The 21,730-nt window shown below is 39.2% G+C and overlaps 1 protein-coding gene across 17 annotated transcripts in view; it reads left to right on the top strand.

The window, feature by feature from the left end:
* Positions 1-21,730, top strand: part of CEP112 (centrosomal protein 112) — a 462,579-nt gene that overhangs the window by 178,887 nt on the left and 261,962 nt on the right. For 16 of the 17 annotated variants that reach the window (XM_064270872.1, XM_064270863.1, XM_023556970.2 and 13 more), the window contains one exon: positions 556-663. The exons of the other annotated variant lie outside the window; for it this stretch is intronic. In XM_064270872.1, coding sequence (XP_064126942.1) covers positions 556-663 — 108 coding nt within the window. The remainder of the gene's footprint in view (positions 1-555; positions 664-21,730) is intronic. 17 annotated transcript variants of the gene reach the window in all.

Raw genomic sequence — 21,730 nt, 5'->3', positions numbered from 1 at the left:
AGTATAGTCATCCCAGTGGGATTTGGATTTAGATTTCCCTAATGACTGATGATGTCGAGCATCTTCTTGTGTGCTTATTGGCCATTTCTATATCTTCTTTAGAGAAATGTATATTGAAGTTTTTTGCTCATTTTGGGGGCAGTTGGGTTTAATTGTCCATTTATTATTGAACTGTTAGAGTTCTTTATATATGCTAGGTACAGGTCTCTTATCGGGTGTGTCATTTGCAAAGATTTTCTATTGAGCACAATGTCTTGTACATACCAAGGGCTTGATAAAATCTTGTAGAATAAATACTTGAATGTCCAAAGTTATGTTTCTACCAATTACAGTTATAACATTAGAATTTATTTAGTTATATGTCAGTTTCAATTTTCCTGCCTTAAACTAATATTAAAATAAATTGATGTATTTTCCGTTATTTTATCATCTTTAAAGTTACTATTTTGATTGATGAGGTGCTTGAAATCTGTCATTCTGATAAGCAAATTACAAAAACATGAAATATGCTATTTTTGTTTAAAAAATTTAATATTTGTTTTTCTAATTTTGTAGATGGAAAAAGTAGAAGCAGATCTAACTAGATCCAAGTCTCTTCGTGAGAAACAGTCAAAAGATTTTTTATGGCAGCTAGAAGATGTCAAAAAAAGATATGAACAGCAGGTTGGTCTTTGATTGGATGGTGCCTTTTTTTAATACATGCGTAATTGCTCTTTTAAAAACTCCTATTATAAAATCTGCATAATGAAGAATTTTAAGAACTCATATTACCAATATATTTAAAATATTGTTGATTTCAGTAAAATACAGGAACAGAGAGTTTTAACTGCCCAGTGAAGTCTACTTCAACAGTTTGTTAATCTGAATGTTTAATGGAGACATCTATTGTGGCTCTTGATTTCTTCTATTCCTGTTAGAGCAATAGTTTTATTTATTCATTTATTTGATAAATAGTTTGGAGTACCTACTATGTGCCAGGCACTGTTTTCGACACGGGGGTGAGCAGTACGGCAGACAGACAAGGTTCCTTCTCTTACAGAGCTTATATTTCAGTGGGCAGCCAGACCACAAATGAAAAATGAAATAATCTCAAAGAGTAATTTATGAAGAGGAAAAGGGGGCATGTCATAGACTTTGGGAGGTAGAAGGTGGTAAGGGAGTTAATTACCAGCGTTAAGTAGTAACGGAAGCTCTCTGAGCCAGGGACATTTCTGCCCAGAGCTCTAGAAAATCAGAAGAAGCCAGCCGTGAAATTTCTGGAAGAGTAGTGTTCCAGGGTGAGGGAACAGCAAGTTCAAAGATTCTGAGATTAGAACAATTTGGGAGTGTCTTGCAACAAAAACTGGAGTGGGAAGGTTCCAGGTGTAGGAGATGAGGGGGAAGAGGTAGGCTAGGAAGGACTAAGAGTTACAGGACCTCACAGAATTTAGATTTTGTTCTTTTACTTATTCGTTAAAAAAAAAGTCTTCTTTAAAAAAAACATAGCCCTGCCTATTCTTGGGGTTTCTAAGGTGACTGTTAAATATGTACTTATTTGTCTAATTTGCTTGCCTTGGTTTCTCAACATCTGGAATAGCCTTAATTAGCTTAGTCATTCAGATTAAGAAAGTTTTCTTCTAAATGCAATATTTGAACTTTTTAATCTGAAAATGGCAATAATTTTTTTTATTCTTATGGTCTTAATCCTTTATTAACTAAGTATTACAAGAAAAACTAATATTAGTCAATTGTGATTACTAACATTCTTAAGTGAGAACAGTTAGTGGTTTACTTGTGTTCAGTGCAGAGGAAGTCTGATATATGTGCTTAGGATTGTTGTTTTGCTGTTGTTTTAATCCTAAATATTGCTAAAGGCAGGGTAGTTATAAAGACAAAAGTGTGTGAATTGGCTTTTCTTTGTTATTTTCATTCTCTAGACTGTCCTGCTCCATTTTATCTAAGCAAATCATGCCCATTCTTCAAGACTCACCTTTTGTTCAAACTCTTCATTCAAATGGTACACAACATTTATGACCCACACAAATTTCTTCTTTCTCTAACTTTGTAGTCGGTGGTTCAGACCCACTCCAGGGCTCCATGGGAGAAAAGACCTAGTGATCTGCTCTTGTAAATACGACAGTCTAGGAAACTTTATGGAGCAGTTCTACTCTGTCATATAGGGTTGCCACGAGTTGGACTCAACTCAATAGCACACGACAACAACATGCTTATATTGAAAAACAATAATCTTAAATCAATGCCTTTAACTTCTACTGTAGGAAACTAGAAAAGACAAGCAAATTAAACCTAAAGCAAGCAAAAGAGAGAAAATACTATAATAAAAAAATCAATGAAATAAAAAATAGGAAAGCAGTAGAGGTAGATATATTATTATTATGTCTGTTTAACAATTGAGGAAACTGAGGCACAGGTAATGTAAGTACCTTGTCCAAGGTCACACTCCTCAGTGGCAAAGCCACAATTAAAAGGCATGATTTCTAGATTTAATTCCCTTGCTCATAATTATTCTGCTGCACTGCCTTTTAACCTCATCAAGAATAGAGTTGAGGAATTCTCCCTGAAAACAGTACAAAAAGGCAAAGACAGAGACAGAGTGAAGGAGCCAGGGATTGTGAGCATTTGTCTATTTAGGAGTCCAAGCAATAAAACAAGGATGAGAGGAAAGGAAATTATTAAGGAATTAACACAAGAAGTTTTTCCCAGAACTGAAGAAGAAGAGACTAAATAAATATTCTCCTGTGAAATTTTAGAACCCAAGGATAAAGGAAAATCCTAAATATAGAGGGGGCAAACTGACTGATTACAGGTGAGATCAAGACCTCATGCTTATATTTGTTTGGCCAGTTCAGGGTTTCTGAAATTAATTTTTGAGTGAGTTGTCTTCAATTAAAATGCACAAGATTTTATATAAAAATGTAAATTCCAATCTTCTCTTGAAACATTAGTAAATCTGGCCCACATTTTTCCTTGGCAACAATCAACTGAAGTTGAGAGACAATTACTTCCTTTATCTGGAGCTGGTACTAATTCACCATAACTCTTTCCACTCTCCATATGTCTTACAGACACTGCTTCGTACAGTTATGTTACTGGTCTGTCCCCTGTAGACATGTGAGTTTGAAATCCTTACTGAAACTTGGAGAGGGAAAAACAGACCATCTACAAAGGATTTCAGACTTCTAACCAGCAAAACTGGATACTCAAAGAACAATGCCTTTAAAATCTGAGGGCAAATGATCTTTACCAAAATTATCTAAATCATGTGGGCCACATAACGACATTTCCAGACATGAACTCAGAAGGTTTATTTTTCATATGCCCTTTCTTGGGAAGTTACTTAAGGATGTTCTCTAGCAATACAAGAGAGTAAACCGAGAAAAGGGAGGATTTTGGATTCAGCAATTTAGAAGAGCAGGGGAGAAAAGTTACAGAGGGTTACTTAGCAGTCAGTTAATATCCAGTCTGAATGGAATTCTCTGAGAGTGGAGTCTTCAGGACAATGGAATATATCATATGTGGACAGCTTGGTTTTGCTCTGGTAAGCATGACCCCAAATCTCAGTGGCATAGAACCATAGAGGTTTATTTCTCATTCAAGCCAAAAGCCTTTGGAGACTTGGCTTTGAGGGCTGGCTTGAGGGTTGGCTTCTTGATTTCCTAGAGTGATGGATCAGCCTGTCTCAGGAACATTGCCAGGAGTGGAAAAGGGGCGATGTTGAAACATGTGCTAGCACTTAAAACTTCCTCAGAAGTGACACAGTAAACATTCACTCCCATTTCATTGGCCAAAGCAAGTCACATGACCTCACTGGTATAGGCCTCTGCTGGAAGAGGCATCACAGAGAAGAACATCAAGTATGGTGAGCCTGAACAATCTGCCACACATACTGTGATAGGAGAGCTTAGAAAATGTAAAAAAGGAGGAAACATTTTAACTTGATTCTGGGAACAATTTCTATCAAGCAACACAGATGTAATCACATTAAACACACCAAAACAAGGTTCCTTGATGAATAATATATACATGATAGGCAGATGCTATTTATTGATGTTCAACTTTCAGGACAATTTATACGTACTTACAGAACAGAGCGTAAATATCTTGGCATCTAACAGTAAAGGTATGGGAGTTGAAGAAGGCGAAGGAAGGAGAGGACTGGGCAAGGAGCACTGAGATGAAAATACATTCATATACATCCATCTGAAAGTATGTTAAACCTTTGTCTTAGTCATCTAGTGCTGCTGTAAGAGAAATACCACAAGTAAATAGCTTTAACAAAGAGAAATTTATTTTCTCAGTCTAGTAGGCTACAAGTCCAAATTTAGGGGATCAGTTCCAGGAGAAGTCTCTCTCTGTCAGCTCTGGAGGAAGGTACTTGCCATCAAACTTCCCTTGGTCTAGGAGCTTCTCCACGCAGGAATCCCAGGTCCAAAGGACACGCTGTACTCCCGGTGCTTCTTTTTTTTTGGTGGTATAAGGTTCCCATGTCTCTCTGCTCTCTTCTTTCTTCTATATCTCAAAAGAGGTTGGCTTATGACAATATTTAATCTTGTAGATCTCATCAGTATAACTGTCACTAACCCATCTCATTCACATCATAGTGGTAGAATTTACAACACATAGGAAAATCAGATGACAAAATGGTGGACAGTCACACAATACTGGGAACCATGGCATAGCCAAATTGATACACAGATTTTTTGGGGGACACAATTCAACCCATGGCAGCCTCCAATGCTTTTTTCATATGATAGGCTTAATCTACAAAATTTTTAACTTTGTAGAGTCTTTGTCAAAAATACTTAACACAATAAGGGAAATTGATTAATCCTTCAAAGAGTTGATATTAATAGAAACTGTACACTGCTGTATCAATTTTTCTATATTTTATTTTCATAGAAAAGAGACAGATGATACAAATATAGTTTATAACAGGAATTAACAAAAATATACAAGGATCTCTCAAGTCAGTGCAGATTTTGCTCATTTTTTATTCTTCCTTTATTTACAGCCCTGTTCATTAGAATCAATGTTGACAATGAAGACCCCAGGCAATAAGGAAAGATGAAGGCAGAAATATGATGAGCTAGTGTTATTAGAAGACTATTCATTGATGTGATGATATAAAAACTTTTTTTAGTTAACCATTTTTCAACAGAAAAATTCTATTAACTGGAGAAATATCTTGGCAGCAACTCCAGATTGTTATGGTTTTTGCTGTGAAAGCTTATCACGAAAAACCATTGGCATATCTCACTGGTTCCTACAAGCCTGTACAAGTTCACCAAAAATGAAGCCAATTAAAAACTAAGCTAATTTTCTTCTTTACAGGGTAGCCAGCCTGATAGATAAGGAAAGAGGAGTAGATATCATATAACTAACTGGACTTCATTGAGGCATCTGACAAGTCCTTCAATAGGGCAGTTGAGAAAAACATGATTTAGCTACTGGTATGTTTATGTGATTAAGTGCTTGTTCAGAGGACCATCTCTGAATGGGTAGTATCAACCTAAAGTGAAGTTTCTAAGTGTCTGTCACTGAATGATGATACAGAAGTAGTTTTCTGCTTGCTTAGAGTTTATAGGAATAGTTTTCTGAAGGTTTAAACCAGCTGGTATGATAGGCTGAAATTAAGAAGATTAAATTTATTACGGTTGAATGTAAAATTCTGTGCTTCAGTTTAGAACTCAGCTGCCAAAATATGAGGGCAGGGAATGTCAAGGAAGACAGAAAGAAAGAAATACAGAGGGAAGGGAAGTACAGAGCCGGAGACAGTGAGACAAGGGAGGTAATATATAATATGGCCCTAGTGTACTGTTTACTTACCAGGTCATATAAAGAATAATTCAGTTCTGGTCACCACACTTTAAGTTAGACACTGACAAACTCAAATATCTTCAAAGCAGAGTTTCCAGATTATAGAAAGTTCTGGAACTATGTCATGCAGGGAATATTTAAAGAAATAAAGATATTTTGCCGAGGGAAGACAAGACTAAGGGAAATTGCATATCTATTTATTTTTGAGTTCAAGATCTGTCATACAAGAAATAGTACACTCAGTCTGTGTGATGATAATCGAAGAGCTGGAAGCTATTAGGACCTGCTCTGGGCCAGGCACCATTCTCCATGTTTAACATGCATCCATCTATTTCCCATCTTCATAGCAATCTTATGAGGTTAAGTACAGTTATTTCTCATTCCCACTTTTTAGTTGTAAAAACTGAACTAAATTCATTTAAATAACTGACCTGAGGTCCCACACATTTAGTAGGTGTTAGAACCAGAACCAGGTTGCTAACGAGAAAGTCAGTGAGTTCAGCCCGCCAGCTGCGCCATGGCAAACAGATGTGGCAGTCTGCTTCCGTAAAGATTACAGCCTTGGAAACCCTATGGGGCAGTTCTACTCTGTCCTGTAGTGTTGCTATGAATCAAAATTGCCTCGTCAGCAATGGGTTTCGTTCTGGTTTTGGAACCAGAACCTGAGCCTGAGCCATGTTCTTTACCTGTACCCTAATGGCTTCCCCATGGAATTGAGGGGCCAGAAATTAGACCTGGTATAGATGGTCCTGTAAGCAATGTTTTGAGTTGTTCAAGTAGATCTTTTCTCAAGAACTATTCAAATGTGGAATGGCTTGTCTTGTGAGAAAGTAAGTTGCCCATCGTGAGGGTGATGAAGTCAAGTATCCTTGGGGTGGGTTGTGGGGTGATAATGTGCGTTTGGTGGGCAGCCCTTCTGGTATGGCCCCTTCCAGATCCAAGGTTATGGGACTTTTGGTTTGTTTGCCTGACATGACTCTCAGCCCTTCTGTGTGTCTCTTGATAGACAGAGCCTTCTTTGGTTCATTTACTGCATGCCTACCTGTCTAGCTGAATTTCCTCATTCGAGGGCTTCCACCTACCTTCTCGGTTACCGCCCAAGTGCAAGAGTGAGACAGCTTTTCTAATATTTTATCCTACTTTTCTCTAAAATGTAAATTTTTTCCCCATGTTATAATTAAAGCGTTTCATGCTGGAAGTGGATTGAGATGCTGATCACCGTGGCCCTTGCTTTTCAAACCAGGGTAGGCGACCCCTGGGGTATAAGCAAGCACCAGAGTGTGTGTGAACCTACATGCATGGTTCCTGGAGTGTTGGATTCACTTGATTATGTTGTGGGAAAACAAAATAATTTTGCTATTGAGTTAACATTCCTCTTAAAACAAACAGACTTTCCTGTTTGGTAAAATGCAAAGTTCTCATGAATTTTTAAGATAAAATGGGACATTTCAAAGAAATTCCAACTTGTAGAGGCTGCTTCAAGCTATGCTCCCAGATCCCCCAGGGGGGTACTATTCATTTTCACTGCTGCTAAGGGTACTTTGGTGGAAAAATTTTAGAAGCAGTTATCCGGTCTAATCAGCACACTTTTAAATGAGGGAATTGGCATCCAGAGGAAATGAATGACTTGTACCTTCTGGGCCTCAGTTTCCTTATTCATTTATAATTTTGAGCCCTCCCATATATAAAGCATCATGCCAGGGACTATAACAAAGGTACAGAAAAGCAAAATGGTATTTTAAAATATCTTAGCCAGAATCCCGGCATCAAGTATGCAGATGTGGAAAGAAAAACATCAAACACATGGAATAAATACTCACACAAATATCCTGTAAAGCCCAAGCTTTCATCAAGATTTCCTGTTTCTTTCCTGTATAACCCGTTGGAACAAAAAGACAATTCGAATTGTCTTTTCACAAAACTCATTCAAGTTAGAAACAAACAGCAAACCAGGCATGGTAGGATTTCCTGAACTATGGAGATGTTTTTGACAATCCCATCATATCATTCTTTAATCTTATATTTTATATCTTCCCTTTTCAGTACAAAGCTTCTAAAGGGAAATGTAGTTAAGCAGACAAACAAGTGGTCAAAATTTCCAGGAAGAATAAATGTGTATTGTCCAGTGATCATAAGAAAAAACTGGAGGGCCAACCCCTTGCAAGATACCATTATTTGAAACTTAAAATATTTTGGTATGAAAAAGCAGTAGTAAAGGTAAGATGGAAATCATAAGAGATAAACAAGTGGGGAATTTATGCGAAGATTGATTGGAATATTTAAAAAGCAGATAGCATGTGATTCCCAATCCTTTCCTTTAGAAATACTTTATTTTTTTCTTAAATAATTGTGACTTCAGTTTATTATAAAGGCACAAGTTTTATTATTAGGCATCAAATTATTATTTTTTTGATGTTCATTTGTTTTTATTGTACTTAAGATGAAGGTTTACAGAACAAACTAGCTTCTAATTAAAATTAGTACACATATTGTTTTGTGGCATTGGTTGCCAACCCCACAACATGTCAATACTCTCCCTTCTCGACCTTGGGTTCCCTATTACCAGCTTTCCTGTCCTCTCCTACCTTCTCATCCTCCTCCCTGGGCTGGTATGTCCATTTAGTCTCTTTATGTTTTATGGGCCTCTAATCTTGGCTGAAGGGTGAATCTCAGGAGTGACTTCATTGCTGAGCTAAAACAGTGGCTGGGGACCATACTCTCAGGGTTTCTCCAGTCTTTGTCAGACCAGTAAGCCTGGTCTTTTTTTGTGTATGTATGTGAGTTCGAATTTTGTTCTACATTTTCTTCTAGCAGGACCGTTTATTGTAATTCCTGCCAGAGCAGTCAGTAGTGGTAGCTGGGCACCATCTAGCCCTTTATAAATATTTTAATTATCTAGATTTTTAGATAATAAACCCTATGGGGCAGTTCTACTTTGTCCTGTAGGGTCACTGTGAGTCGGAATCAACTCAACAGCAGTGGGTTTGGTTTTTTCGGTTTATAGCCTAAAAGTGTAGGCCTCTTTTAATTTATAACTGGTCAGAGGGAAGACAATGCACAGAGGTTTATAGATTGTTAGGTAGAAGGCAAGATCATGGACAGGAGAGTCCATGGACTGGAGAGCTAATGGAAGTGAGAATTGCTTGAAATTGTTTTGGGGATGGCAAGCGCAATCTGACTAGAGTTTAAAAGTTTTAAAATTTCTCTTCACTATTGAGGTTCCAGATGGAGTTAATGACCATGAATTTATAGACCTCCCTAAAATCTCTTGGCTTTTTATATAACTTACTGATTTTTAAGCACATATATACTTTATTATTTATCCAGTGTGCTGCTATTTTGGGAGTCCCTTGTGGTTCAGTGATTAGGAGCTTGGCTGCCAACCAAAAAGATTGGCAGCTCAAATCCACCAGCCCCTTGGAAACCCTGTGGGGCAGTTCTGCTCTGTCCTATAGGGGCTCTATGAGTCGGAAGTGACTCCACAGCAACGAGTTTGGTTTTTTTGGTGGTGCAAATGGTTAATGTACTTGGCTGCTAGTTGAAAGGTTGGAGGTTCGAGTCTACCCAGAGGCATTTCAGAAGAAAGATCTAGTGATCTTCTTCCAGAAACCAGCCATTAACAACCCTCTGGAGCACAGTTCTACTCTGATACAAATGGAGTCGCCATGGATTAGAATCAGCTAGGTGGCAGCTGGAATGCTGCTGTTATTCTCTTTGTCTTGTTCTTCTTGCTTACTTTATCACACTCTTTTTAAAAGTATTTTTTGCTGTGTTTCTCAGTTTGTAATAAATAATTTTTGAGCCTCCACTACATATTAGCTGCTCTCCTACTCAGTACTCGGTAGTGATCAAGACAAATGTGATCCCTGATCCAGTGAAGCTCCCAGTCTTTTAAGTCATTTCTTCCCACAACCACCTAATCCAGTGACTGCAGCCATGCTACAAGTCACAAGGAGGTCCTACAGAGAACAGGCCAAGTGCTGGGTTCCTAGCCATTCAGCTGCCAGAACCCAGGACCCAGGCTATGAAGCTACAGAGCCTGGGCTCGTGTGTCCAGGACAGGTAAGTGTTCAGAGCCCAGGTTCCTCAGAATGGGCACTGATACTTAGTGAAAGCCTATTGAGGCTGGGTCTCCTTTTTTTTGGCTCTGCCCAGAACTTTTCTCTGTTAAGTGAGGACAAGTGGTACCCTTATCTAGAGTGAGAATGAAGAGGGCAATGATGAAGGCAGTTCTTTTCAGTAACTACAGTATGAAGTATATGTGTTTAGTTTTAAAAATGTTTCCCAGATAGTGATCTGGCCAACTCATTATTCCCATTTTCTAGATACATTAAAAATCTAAAGTGGAAATAATGTCTACTCAGTCATTCAATATTTAACATATGTTATTGAGCAACTGCTTTGTGCTAAGCACTATTTCAGGTGCTTAGGCTATGGAAAGGGGCCCTGATGGTGCAGTTAACGTGCTCAGCTGCTAACCAAAAGATAGGCAGTTTGAACCTACCCACCAGCTCTGCAGGGAGGAAGACCTGGTGAGATCTGCTCCCGTAAAGATTACAGCCTAGAAAACCCTATGGGGCAGTTCTACTCTGTCACATGGGGAAATCAACTCCACAGCACCCAATAGCAATGACAAGGATATAGTAGTGAACAAAATAAACAGAACCCTGCCCTTATAGTAGAGGAGACAAACAATACACACACACATTGCTGGGAGTTTAGATTTTATTCTGAGCTTGATGGGAAACCATTGGAGCATTTGATCAAGATCTGATGTTCAGGTTAGAAAGATCTGTCTAGCTTCTGTATGGAGAATTCTTTGTATAGAGGCAGGAGAGAAGCAGAGGCTAGTTGGGAGACAATTGCAGAAGTCTGGCAAGAGATCACATGGCTTGGACGAGGGTGGTAGTGGTGAGGGTGGTGGCAGATGATCAGATTTGGGATAAACTTTGCAGACTGGACTTATCAGTGAATGTAAAATGGAGTGTGAGGGAAAGAGAACTCAAATGTGACTCAGATTTTCAACCTGAGCAGTCAGGTGAATTGTTGTGGCGGACACTAGAATTGAGTAGAGACATAAAAGAAGGTGCCAGGACCGAGTCCAGGGGTACGCCAACAATTAGAGACGAGGAAGAGGTGGCCGAGATGGCAAAAGGAGACTGAGAAAGAGCAGCCAATGAGGTAGAAGGGGAGAAAAAAAAAAATGGTTTCCCAAAAGCCACATGAAGTGTTTCAGGAAAGAGCGGGTGAGTAACCAGTTGTTTTAGGTGCTGCCAAGAGAGGAAGTAAAATGTGGACCCAGAACTGACCATTGGATTTGGTGAGGTCAGTAGCAACCGCAACAAGACCAGATGCAGTAGAGTGTGGAAACAAAAGCCTGAAAGACATGGGTGGAGAAGGGAATGAGATGTGAGCAACCCTTTTGAGGAATTTTGAAAAAAAGGGAAGCAGAGAAATGGGGTGATAACTAGACGGGTATGTGGCATCAAGGGAGAGGTTTTTTTTTTTTTTTTTAATTCACTTCTCCACAAAGTAGCTATAGAGACCTTTTAAAAACATGTTTTTTGATAAGGATGGCCCAATCGAGAAGAAATATTGATGGTGCGGACAGTGATGGGATAATCATGAGGGCTTAATTTTTGCTTAACTTGGCAAGTGGGGATGGAATCCAGGACAGAGATGGAAGGGTTCACCTTAGATAACAGCAAAGACAGCTTATCCATCAAGCAGTAGAAAAGGCAGAGGCTGTGCAGGTACACAGGTCAGTTTGCTGATGAGGAAGACGAAGTAGTTCTCTTCTGACTACTTCTAATTATGCATTTTTTATTGCTTCTGAATGCTACATTCTTCTGTTCAAAATGATTGATGGATAATTGTGAAACATTGTGGTAGATGAAGTGATGAAAGTAAAGAGAAAGTAAAGACAAAGCCATATGTTAGAAGAGTTTATAACCTGGTTGATCTGTTTGGCCTTCTAAATTCCATAGTAGTTGGCAAACTTTGATGGTTTTTATATTTCATACACATTCAATATCCGTGACGTCCTAGATTAAGGGAAGTGCAAATTTTAAAGAACTGAGAGCATTTTAGGTAGTAGATAAAAAAAAAAACATAAAGTAAAACAAGTTAAAATTAAGGTATATAGTTAAAGCATGTATTTTTCCCAAGAATTTTGAACCCCATCTAAGCGAGTGAAATCTTAGCGAATTTTCTCAATTTCTGTGGCTTGATTTGACCATCATTAAAACCGTGAAAAAAATTATTCTTGAAGCATTTGTCTGTCTGAATCCTTCCTGAGTCTTGCTTAAGATTTAAGATAAAAACACAAAAAATAAAAGCTAATTTTTCCGAAGTGTTAGAAGCTCATGGTGATTATTGTCAGTCGTCACTGGTGCTGGGCAAGTGTTGTGAAGTATTGAATGGGAAAGAACACGGCAGAGGACAGTGCTGCCTCCTGCACAGCATCCTTTATCAGCTTTCCTGCACATCATCGCTGTGCTTCCAGCCTTCAGGACTCAGTCTGTCATGAGCCTCACTCAGTAGCTTCAGTGGAGATTTGTCACTGGCCACTCATGGGTGGAGGAGCCCTGGTGGCATAACAGCTAAGTACTCAACTACTAACTGAAGGGTCAAAGATTCGAACCCACCAGCCAGCCACCCCAGGGGAGAAAGATGTGGCAGTCTGCTTCCGTAAAAATTGTCGTTGTGTGCCATTGAATTAATTCCAACTCATAGCGACCCTAGAAGACAGTAGAATTGCCCCGTAGGGTTTTCCAGGCTGTAATCTTGGCAGGAGCACATCACCAGTTCTTTTCTCCCAGGGAGCAGCTGGTGAGTTCGAACTGCTTCCCTTTCAGTTAGCAGCCAAGTGCTTAACCATTGCGCCGCCAGGGCTAGGAAACCCTGTGGGGGCAGTTCTACTATGTCCTGTAGGGTTGCTATGAGACAGAATCTACTCAGAGGCAAGGGGTTACTCATGGTTGAAGAGAGAGGACAGAAGAAATGAAGATGCATTATATCCTGGCAGGCTGTTGAACCATCTCTAATAGCAAGTTAACCCATTGCCATTGAGTGGATTCTGACTCGTAGCAACCCCATAGGACAGAGTAGAGCTGCCTCATAGGGTTTCCAAGAAGCAGCTGGCAGATTCGAACTGCCGACCTTTTGGTTAGCAGTCAGGCTCTTAACCACTGCACCACCAGGGCTCCAATAGCAAGTTAGCACAGTAACATTAAACTTTTAAATAAAGAGAACACGAATGATTAAACTGAACTGTGAATTAATAGACTTCGTGGATGGCTCTTTTGTTTGTAAGAAACATCTAATTCTGGAGCCACATGGCCACTCACAGGTGACACATTCTCTCTCTGCTCTTGCCACATTGCCTGTTTTTTACTGTATGTTTGATGTCTTTCTGTCAAGATGTTCAGGAAGACAGACCATATTGTAGTTATTTTCTGTGCTAAAATATATTTTTGCTCTGACTCCAAAAAGTCAAAGCAGATTGTATGTCTTTAAATTTCTTTTTGTTGTGTTGTTAGGTGCCACTGAGTCAACTTCAACTCATAGCGACCCCATGTGACAGAGTGGAGCTGCTCCACGGGAATAAAAAAAACAAAAACAACCAAACCCATTGCTGTTGCGTCGATTCTGACTCAGTGATCCTGTAGGACAGAGTAGAACTGCCCCATAGGGTTTCCAAGGAGCAGCTGGTGGATTCAAACAGCCGACCTTTGGTTAGCAGCCATGTTCTTAACCACTGTGCCACCAGGGCTCCTAGCAACCCTGTAGGACAGAGTAAAACTGCCTTACAGGGCTTCCAAAGAGGGGCTGGTGAATTCAAACTGCCAACCTTTGGTTAGCAGTTGAATGCTTAACCACTGTACCACCAGGGCTTCTGGAGAGCATTAAACAAAAAACCAAACCTGTTGCCGTCGAATCAATTCCGTCTCATAGTGACCCTAAAGGACAGAGTAGAACTGGCCTATAGTGTTGCCAAGGAGTGGCTGGTGGATTTGAACTGCTGATGTTTTCATTAGCAGCCAATCTCTTAACCACCATGCCACCAGGGCTCCAAGAACTGCCCCAGAAGGCACTCTTATTTCTCATTTAAATACATTTTACATCATATAATTGCAATTTTTTTCCAAGATTCCAGCATCTTTTAGTAAGGATACAGAACCAGTCTACTGAAACTATGCTAACTTTACAGTTGATTCTGTCCCACTGAAGCTAAATTTTTGGAGCACTAGACAATTTCATAACCTATTTTTTGACATACCATGAGTAAGTACATGGAGCCCTTGTGGCACAGTGGTTAAAGTGATTGACCACTAACCAAAAGGTTGACAGTTTGAAACAATCAGCTCTGTGGGAGGAAGATGTGGCAGTATGCTTCTGCAGGGATTTAAAGCCTTGAAAGCCCTCTGAGATTGTTATGGCAGTGGATTTGGGGTTTGGTTTTGTATGTGTACTCTATTGCAGATGCAAAAAAAAAACTGCTCAGAAACATAACCTGATGAGGATGTCTTTATCTAATTAAATGAGAAATGCCAGGGCATGATGCACCTATATTTTAGTGTGGATCTTGTTGCCATGAGTTTTACCACTTACGTAAAAGTAGTACTAAATTTCACCGTTAAGAAGCAAACGTTTTCCATAAGGAGCCCTTAAGTAGGATGTGGGGTGATATGGATGTGTTACCTGGAAAGCCTCTTAGGAAAATCAGTCTTTTAATGGCTAACAATTTAAAGTAAAGTGCTCCTTGACTCATTTGTTGTTGTTGGGTGCTGTCAAGTCAATTCTGACTCATAGCAACCCCATGCGACAGAGTAGAACTTCTCCATAGGGTTTTCTTGGCTATCATCTTTACCGCAGCAGATGACCAGGTCTTTCTCTCATTGAAACACTGGGTGGATTCCAACTGCCAGCCTTTCAGTTAGCAGCCAAGTGCTTAGCTATTGTGCCTCCAGGACTCCTTCTATGACTAACAGTCTGATTTATATACTTATTGATAGGATACACAGTGCTTGAACTATCCTTCATCTCTATTTTTTTTTTTAATGTAGCATGTTTACTATACCAAAACAAATGAACAAACATTGCTGTTGAGTTGATTCCAATTCATAGCCAACTTATAGGACAGAGTAGAACTGCCCCATAGGGTTTCCAAGGAGCAGCTGGTGGATTTGAACTGCTGACATTTTGGTTAGCAGCCATAGCTCTTAACCACTGTGCCAGCAGGACACCTTGTTAACTATAGTTTGTGTTTTTAGTAGATAGTGATCTTCCATGACTACTGTTGATAGGGTTCACAGTGCTTAAACTGTCCTTCATCTCTATTTTTTAAAAAAATGTAGCATGTTACAGTAGTTTCTGTTTATAGTAGGTAGTGGTCTTCCATAACTCTTCCAGTCACATTTTTCTGAGGTGGAGATGCTAGAACTGCCTTGGCATAGTACTAAGGAGAGGTCAAAAGTCTCCAGAAGATGAGAATATTAGAATGGTTTTGTTACTTTAGACCGGAGAACCACCACCTGGGAGGCCTGGAGGATGTACCCATCACTGAAGTACTGAGGAATGCACTAGTGATTAGGGCATTAACACCTCTGAGATGCTACACTTGACTTCTTCTGCAGGCCAGGGCTGACCGTATGAGGTGGTAGTGTTTCAAAATGGCAGACATCGAGTGGAGGCACTTAACTGTCATATTCAAGGTGGAAGTAATTACTGTAGTGGCAACAAGGCAAGACTGGCAGTCAAGGTTTCTTGTCCTGCAGGGATCTGTGGTGAGAGTGAATAGAGCATGGTGCTTTGAGGGATATGATAGCCATCTAGGGTGCTACTTGACTTGTACAACATCAAAAAAGAGTCAAGAGTTAATGAGTGAGATTTAGATAATTTTCCACTTAAGGGAAACTCATGGTTGTTCTTCAAGTTTTCAGACTTTAGTTCACAGACCTGAAACCCATGTTTGAAAGGGATCAGGTCCCTTAATAAAGGATTTTGCAGTGCCAGCACAGTAGTCCCCTAAAGCCGTTGCCATTTGACATGTTTAAGTACACACAAAGAAGAAAGGAAAAATTCTACCCAGATCTTATCTCCCAGAAATGACTATTGTCTACAAGAGATAGATTAAGTAGATAGATAAGTAAATATATAGACAAAAGTATTTTTTTAGAAACAGAACTATGCTATTTTTGCCATTTATTATTAAAATATTTAATTTTATGTGAAATTAGTTGAAAGTAAAGAAACAATGGGCTCAAAAATAGAAATGATTGTGAGGGTGGCACAGGACCAGGCAGTGTTTTGTTCTTTTATACATAATATCACTCTGAGTTGGAGCCAACTTGACGGCACCTAACAACAACAACAACAAAGAAACAAAGGAAACTGAAGGAGTTTCTGAAGTTAAAAAGTTTCTTCATATGAAACATGATTTTTTAGAAAGTTAAATAAAGATTTAAAAAATACATTGAGGTTGGAGTCATTTTTAAATTTCATGGTTCAATTTAGATAGCATTAATTTACTCCCTAACTTTAAAAAATGAGGAAATTACTTCCACCCACCCCACCACTCTAGTTTATCAGTCATAGTGTAGGCATACCTCATGTTATTGCTCTTCGTTTTTTACAAATTGAAGGGTTGTGATAACTCTGTGTTGAGTGCCATTTCATCAATAGCATGTGCTCCCTTTGTGTCTCTGAATCACATTTTGGCAATTCTTGCAATATTTCACACTTTTTCATTGTTATTATATCGGTTATGGTGGTCTGTGATCAGTGATATTTAATGTTACTATTTTAATTGTTTTGGGGCACCACGAACTGTGCCGATAAAAGACAGTGAACTTAATTGATAAATGTGTGTGTTCTGACTGCTCTACCAACTGGCTGTTCCCCTGTCTCTCTCCCAGTCCTCTGGCCTCCCTATTCCCTGAGACGTGACAGTATTGAAATTAGGCTGATCACTAATCCCTACAATGGCCTCTAAGTGTTCAAGTGAAAGGAAGAATCTCATGTCTCTTACTTTAAATCAAAAGCTAGAAATGATTAAGCTTAGTGAGAAAGGCATGTTGAAAGCCAGTACAGGCGGAAAGCTAGGCCTCTTGCACCAAACAGTTAGCCAGGTTGTGAATGCAAAGGAAAAGCTTTTGAAGGAAATTTAAAGTGCTATTCCAGTGAATACATGAATAATAAGAAAGTGAAACAGCCTTATTGCTGATATGGAGAAAGTTTTAGTGGTCTGGATAGACGATCAAACCAGCCACAACATTCCCTTAAGCCAAAGCCTAATCCAGAGCAAGGCCCTAACTCTCTTCAATTCTATGAAGGCTGAAAGAGGTGAGGAATCTACTGATAAAAAGTTTGAAGCTAGCAGAGTTTGGTTCATGAGGGTTAAGGAAAGAAGCTGTCTTCGTAACATAAAATTGCAAAATGAAGCAGCAAATAATGATGTAGAAGCTGCAGCAAGTTATCCAGAAGATCTTGCTAAGATAATTGATGAAGGTAGCTACACTAAACAACAAATTTTCAGTGTAGAGGAAACAGCCTTATATTGGACAAAGATGCCATTTAGGAATTTCATAGCTAGAGAAGAGAAGTCAGTTCCTGGCTTCAGAGTTTCAAACGACAGGCTGACTCTCTCGTTAGGGGCTAATGCAGCTGGCAAGTTTAAGTTGAATCTATTGCTCATTTACCATTCCAAAAATCCTAGGGCCCTTAAGTCTACTCTGCCTGTGCTCTATAAATGAAACAACAAAGCCTTGATGAGAGCACATCTCTTTACAACATGGTTTACTGAATATTTTAAGCCCACTGTTGAGACCTACTGTTCAGAAAAAAAGATTCCTTTCAAAATATTACTGCTTATTCACAATGCACCTGGTCACCCAAAGGCTCTGGTGGAGATGTACAAGGGAATTAATGTTTTCACAAAGCATCCATTCTGCAGTCCATGGATCAAGGAGTAATTTCAACTTTCAGGTCATATTATATAAGAAATACATTTTTGTAAAGTGAGATTTCATCAATAATAGTTTTTTCAAGAAGGGCTTATAGTAGCTGTATTCACTGCATTTTTATATGCTGGAATCACTATTTGTTCCCTTATTTTTGAATGATAGGTTGGCTAGGCTTAAAATTCTTTGGTCATCTTTTTTTTTCCCTGAAGCTTTGTACATGTTGTCCCAGTGTCTTTTGGCACTAAATGTTGATCTTAGATTCTCTAGTCATCTCTTGGTTGCCTGAATTTTATGCTCAAGTGCCTTATTTTTTTTTTTTTCCAGGAGTGATTTAGGTATTAATATTCCTTGAGTTCTTCCATGTTTGAGCTTAGTTTAGTATTTCTAAGTCATTCTTTTCCTCAGTCTGAATCAATTTTTCTTGGTATACAATGTTCCTTTTTCAGCAGTGTTTACTCAGCTCATTGTTTCTCATTTAGAGTATATTTTCTGGTGGAGTTAATTTGGCCATCAGTTAATTCTATTGTTTATTTCCTTGTCTTTGAATTCTTTTATTGCACTCATGTTCTTATTAAGTTCTCCTATGACTCCTGCAACTCCAGTTGTCTGCTTTTTAAGGTATGTTTTCTTTCCCTCCAGAATGATGGGTGGTCCTCTCCCTTCTTCCCTTCCTCTTTTCCTTCCTCCTTCCCATCCCCCTGCTTTGCTAATAAGTTCATCTCTTTTTTGTATCTTTTGATGAAGTATTTTTATAGCTGTCTAGGCACTTGTCCTTCATCTTGTTTGGCCTAAAGTGAGCAGCTCTGTGCAAACCTACTACACTCTCTCCTCACTTACTGACATGGTTAGATTCCAAAGACTAGGTCATTAATGTGAAATTGGTGTTATGCAAAAATGGAAGATGACCACATATTATGTGAGATGCATATGCCCCTCTGTACCCTGGTGGTGGAATTGGTGAGATGCATATGTCCCCCTGGACTCTGGAGGTACGTTGGGTATACTGCATTTCGTGCTGATGCCTGAAAATGATAGTATTCCTGTGAACATGGAATCCTTGTGAGAATGTAACTTCCAAATAACACACAAGAGCCCGGAAGTATACTTACGAGACTTACCTTGCTGTACAAAAGCCAAAAGAGAAAGAAGTTTTGCACAATCACACCTCTAAGATGTACCACCTCATACAATACCCTATAAAAACAGTAATTTGTGGCACACGCCTGTTTTGTCCATTTCAAACAGTTACACAGGTCCTCACCTGGCTGTAGCAAGTACTGTCAGTGGGCCAGGATCTTCCCAATAAACCTGAGATGTGGAAAATGTAGGTGCGTGCTATATGTCTCATTGGCCATGTTAACGCAAAAAAAAAGTAGATTTTTTTTTACTGTTCTCATAAATGCAAAATGTGAGATAATGACGTAGTTAATAAGTGAGGAGAAGGTGGATTTGTTCTGATATAACAAACGTGAATCCTCTTTGACTCCTTTTCTGTCTTTATTTTCAGTCTTCCTCTTAATTTCAGTTTGAAGGAATAAGTACTTTGCCGCATTTACTTTTCTATAGCCTGAGATTAAGATAGGGATAGAGGAGGAGAGCAGCCTGTTTTAGAGAAACTGATACCTGGCCTGTCTTCTAACATTTTATTAATGTCTTGCGCCAGGACTTCCTCTAGATATTGGAGAGTGTTTTCTTTTTTTATGGGACCTCTGAGGCCTATGCTTCTATCAGAGGCAATTTCAGAATCTTCTGTTCCTTTGCTGTCTTATGAAATCTGTGGACTTATTCCTCTTTGTTTGGTTGCTGCCAGTGAATGTTCTTGTTTTTTATTCCCCCATTTTTGGTGGTGTTCTTTTCACAATTTTCAGCTTCCCTTGCTACCTTTATCCAGAAGTTCCAGTGGCACGTGTATTCAGTACAGAGAACAGATTGCTGTGCTGTTGTTAGCTGCCATCGAATTGGTTCCAACTCACAGCAACCTTATGTACAACAGAATGAAACACTGCCCAGTCCTGCGCCATCTTTACAATCATTGTTATGCTTGAGCTCATTGTTGCAGCCACTGTGTCAGTCCACCTCATTGAGGTTCTCCCTCTTTTCCGCTGACGCTGTACTTTGCCAAGCATGATGTCCTTCTCCAGGGACTGATCCTTCCTGACAACATATCCAAAGTATGTAAGACACAGTCTTGCCATCCTTGCTTCTAAGGAGCATTCTTGCTGTACTTCCTCCAAGACAGATTTGTTTGTTCTTTTGGCAGTCCATGGTATATTCAATATTCTTTGCCAGCACCACAATTCATAGGCGTGAGTTCTTCTCTGGTCATCCTTATTCATTGTCCAGCTTTCACATGCATATGATGTGATTGAAAATACCATGGCTTGGGTCAGGCACACCTTAGTCTTCAAGGTGACATCTTTGCTTTTCAATACTATAAAGAGGTCCTTTGCAGTAGGTTTACCCAATGCAATGTGTCATTGGATTTCTTGACTGCTGCTTCTGTGGGTGTTGATTGTGGATCCAAGTAAAATGAAATCCTTGACAACTTAAATCTTTTCTTATTTATCATGATGTTGCTTATTGGTCCAGTTGTGAGGATTTTTGTTTTATGTTGATGTGTAATCCATACTGAAGGCTGTTGTCCCTTGTCTTCATTAGTAAGTACTTCAAGTCTTCTTCACTTTCAGCAAGCAAGGTTGTGTCATCTGCGTAATGCAGGTTGTTAATGAGTCTTCCTCCAATCCTGATGCCTTGTTCTTTTTCATATAGTCCAGCTTCTTGTATTATTTGCATACAGATTGAGTAAGTATGGTGAAAGGATACAACCCTGATGCACACTTTTCCTGACTTTAAACCAATCAATATCCCCTTGTTCTGTCCAAACAACTGCCTCTTGATCTATGTAAAGGTTCCTCATGAGCACAATTAAGTGTTCTGGAATTCCCATTCTTCGCAACGTTATCCATAGTTTGTTATGATCCACACAGTTGAATGCCTTTGCATAGTCAATAAAACACAGGTAAACACCCTTCTGGTCTTACTGCTTTTAGCCAGGATCCATCTGACATCAGCAGTGATAGCCCTGGGTCCATGCCCTCTTCTGAAGCCAGCCTGAATTTCTGGCCGTTCCCTGTCAACATACTGCTGCAGCCATTTTTGAATGATCTTCAGCAGAATTTTGCTTGTGTATGATATTAATGATATTGTTCCATAATTTCCACATTTGGTTGGATCACCTTTCCTGGGAATAGGCATAAATATGGATCTCTTCCAGTCAGTTGGCCAGGAAGCTGTCTTTCACATTTCTTGGCATAGACGTGAGCACCTCCAGTGCTGCATCCATTTGTTGAAACATCTCAATTGATATTCCATCAATTACTGGAGCTGTGTTTTTCACCAATGACTACAGAGCAGCTTGGACTTCTTCCTTCAGTACTATCAGTTCCTGATCATATGCTGCCTCTTGAAATGGTTGAACGTCGACTAATTCTTTTTGATCTGATGACTCTGTGTATTCCTTCCACCTTCTTTTGATGCTTCCTGTGTCGTTTAATATTTTCCCCATAGGATCCTTCAGTAGTGCAACTCGAGGCTTGGATTTTTTCCTCACTTTTAGCTTGAGAAGTGCTGAGCGCGTTCTTCCTTTTTGGTTTTTTATCTCCAGCTCTTTGCGTATGTCATTATAATACTTTACTGTTTACAACAAAGTAAAGATTGCCATGGAATACAGTTAATCTCCTATCACTGAAACCATTCTCCCAGTAGCTGAATGACCATCTGTCGGGATGTTATATGGAGTATTCCTGGATTAAGATTAATTTTATACTAGATAATCTGTAAATTCCTCCAAACTCTTAAGATTTCATATTTCTATTCACTTGAAATGAAAGCATTCGTCATTGAGTTGTAGGAATGATCTAATGGTAGGCTTCCTAACAGTAAACATG

This window comes from Loxodonta africana, chromosome 18 (genome assembly GCF_030014295.1).
Source record: "Loxodonta africana isolate mLoxAfr1 chromosome 18, mLoxAfr1.hap2, whole genome shotgun sequence".
Taxonomy (NCBI): Eukaryota; Metazoa; Chordata; class Mammalia; order Proboscidea; family Elephantidae; genus Loxodonta; species Loxodonta africana.
This window is presented reverse-complemented; position numbering and strand designations above follow the sequence as displayed.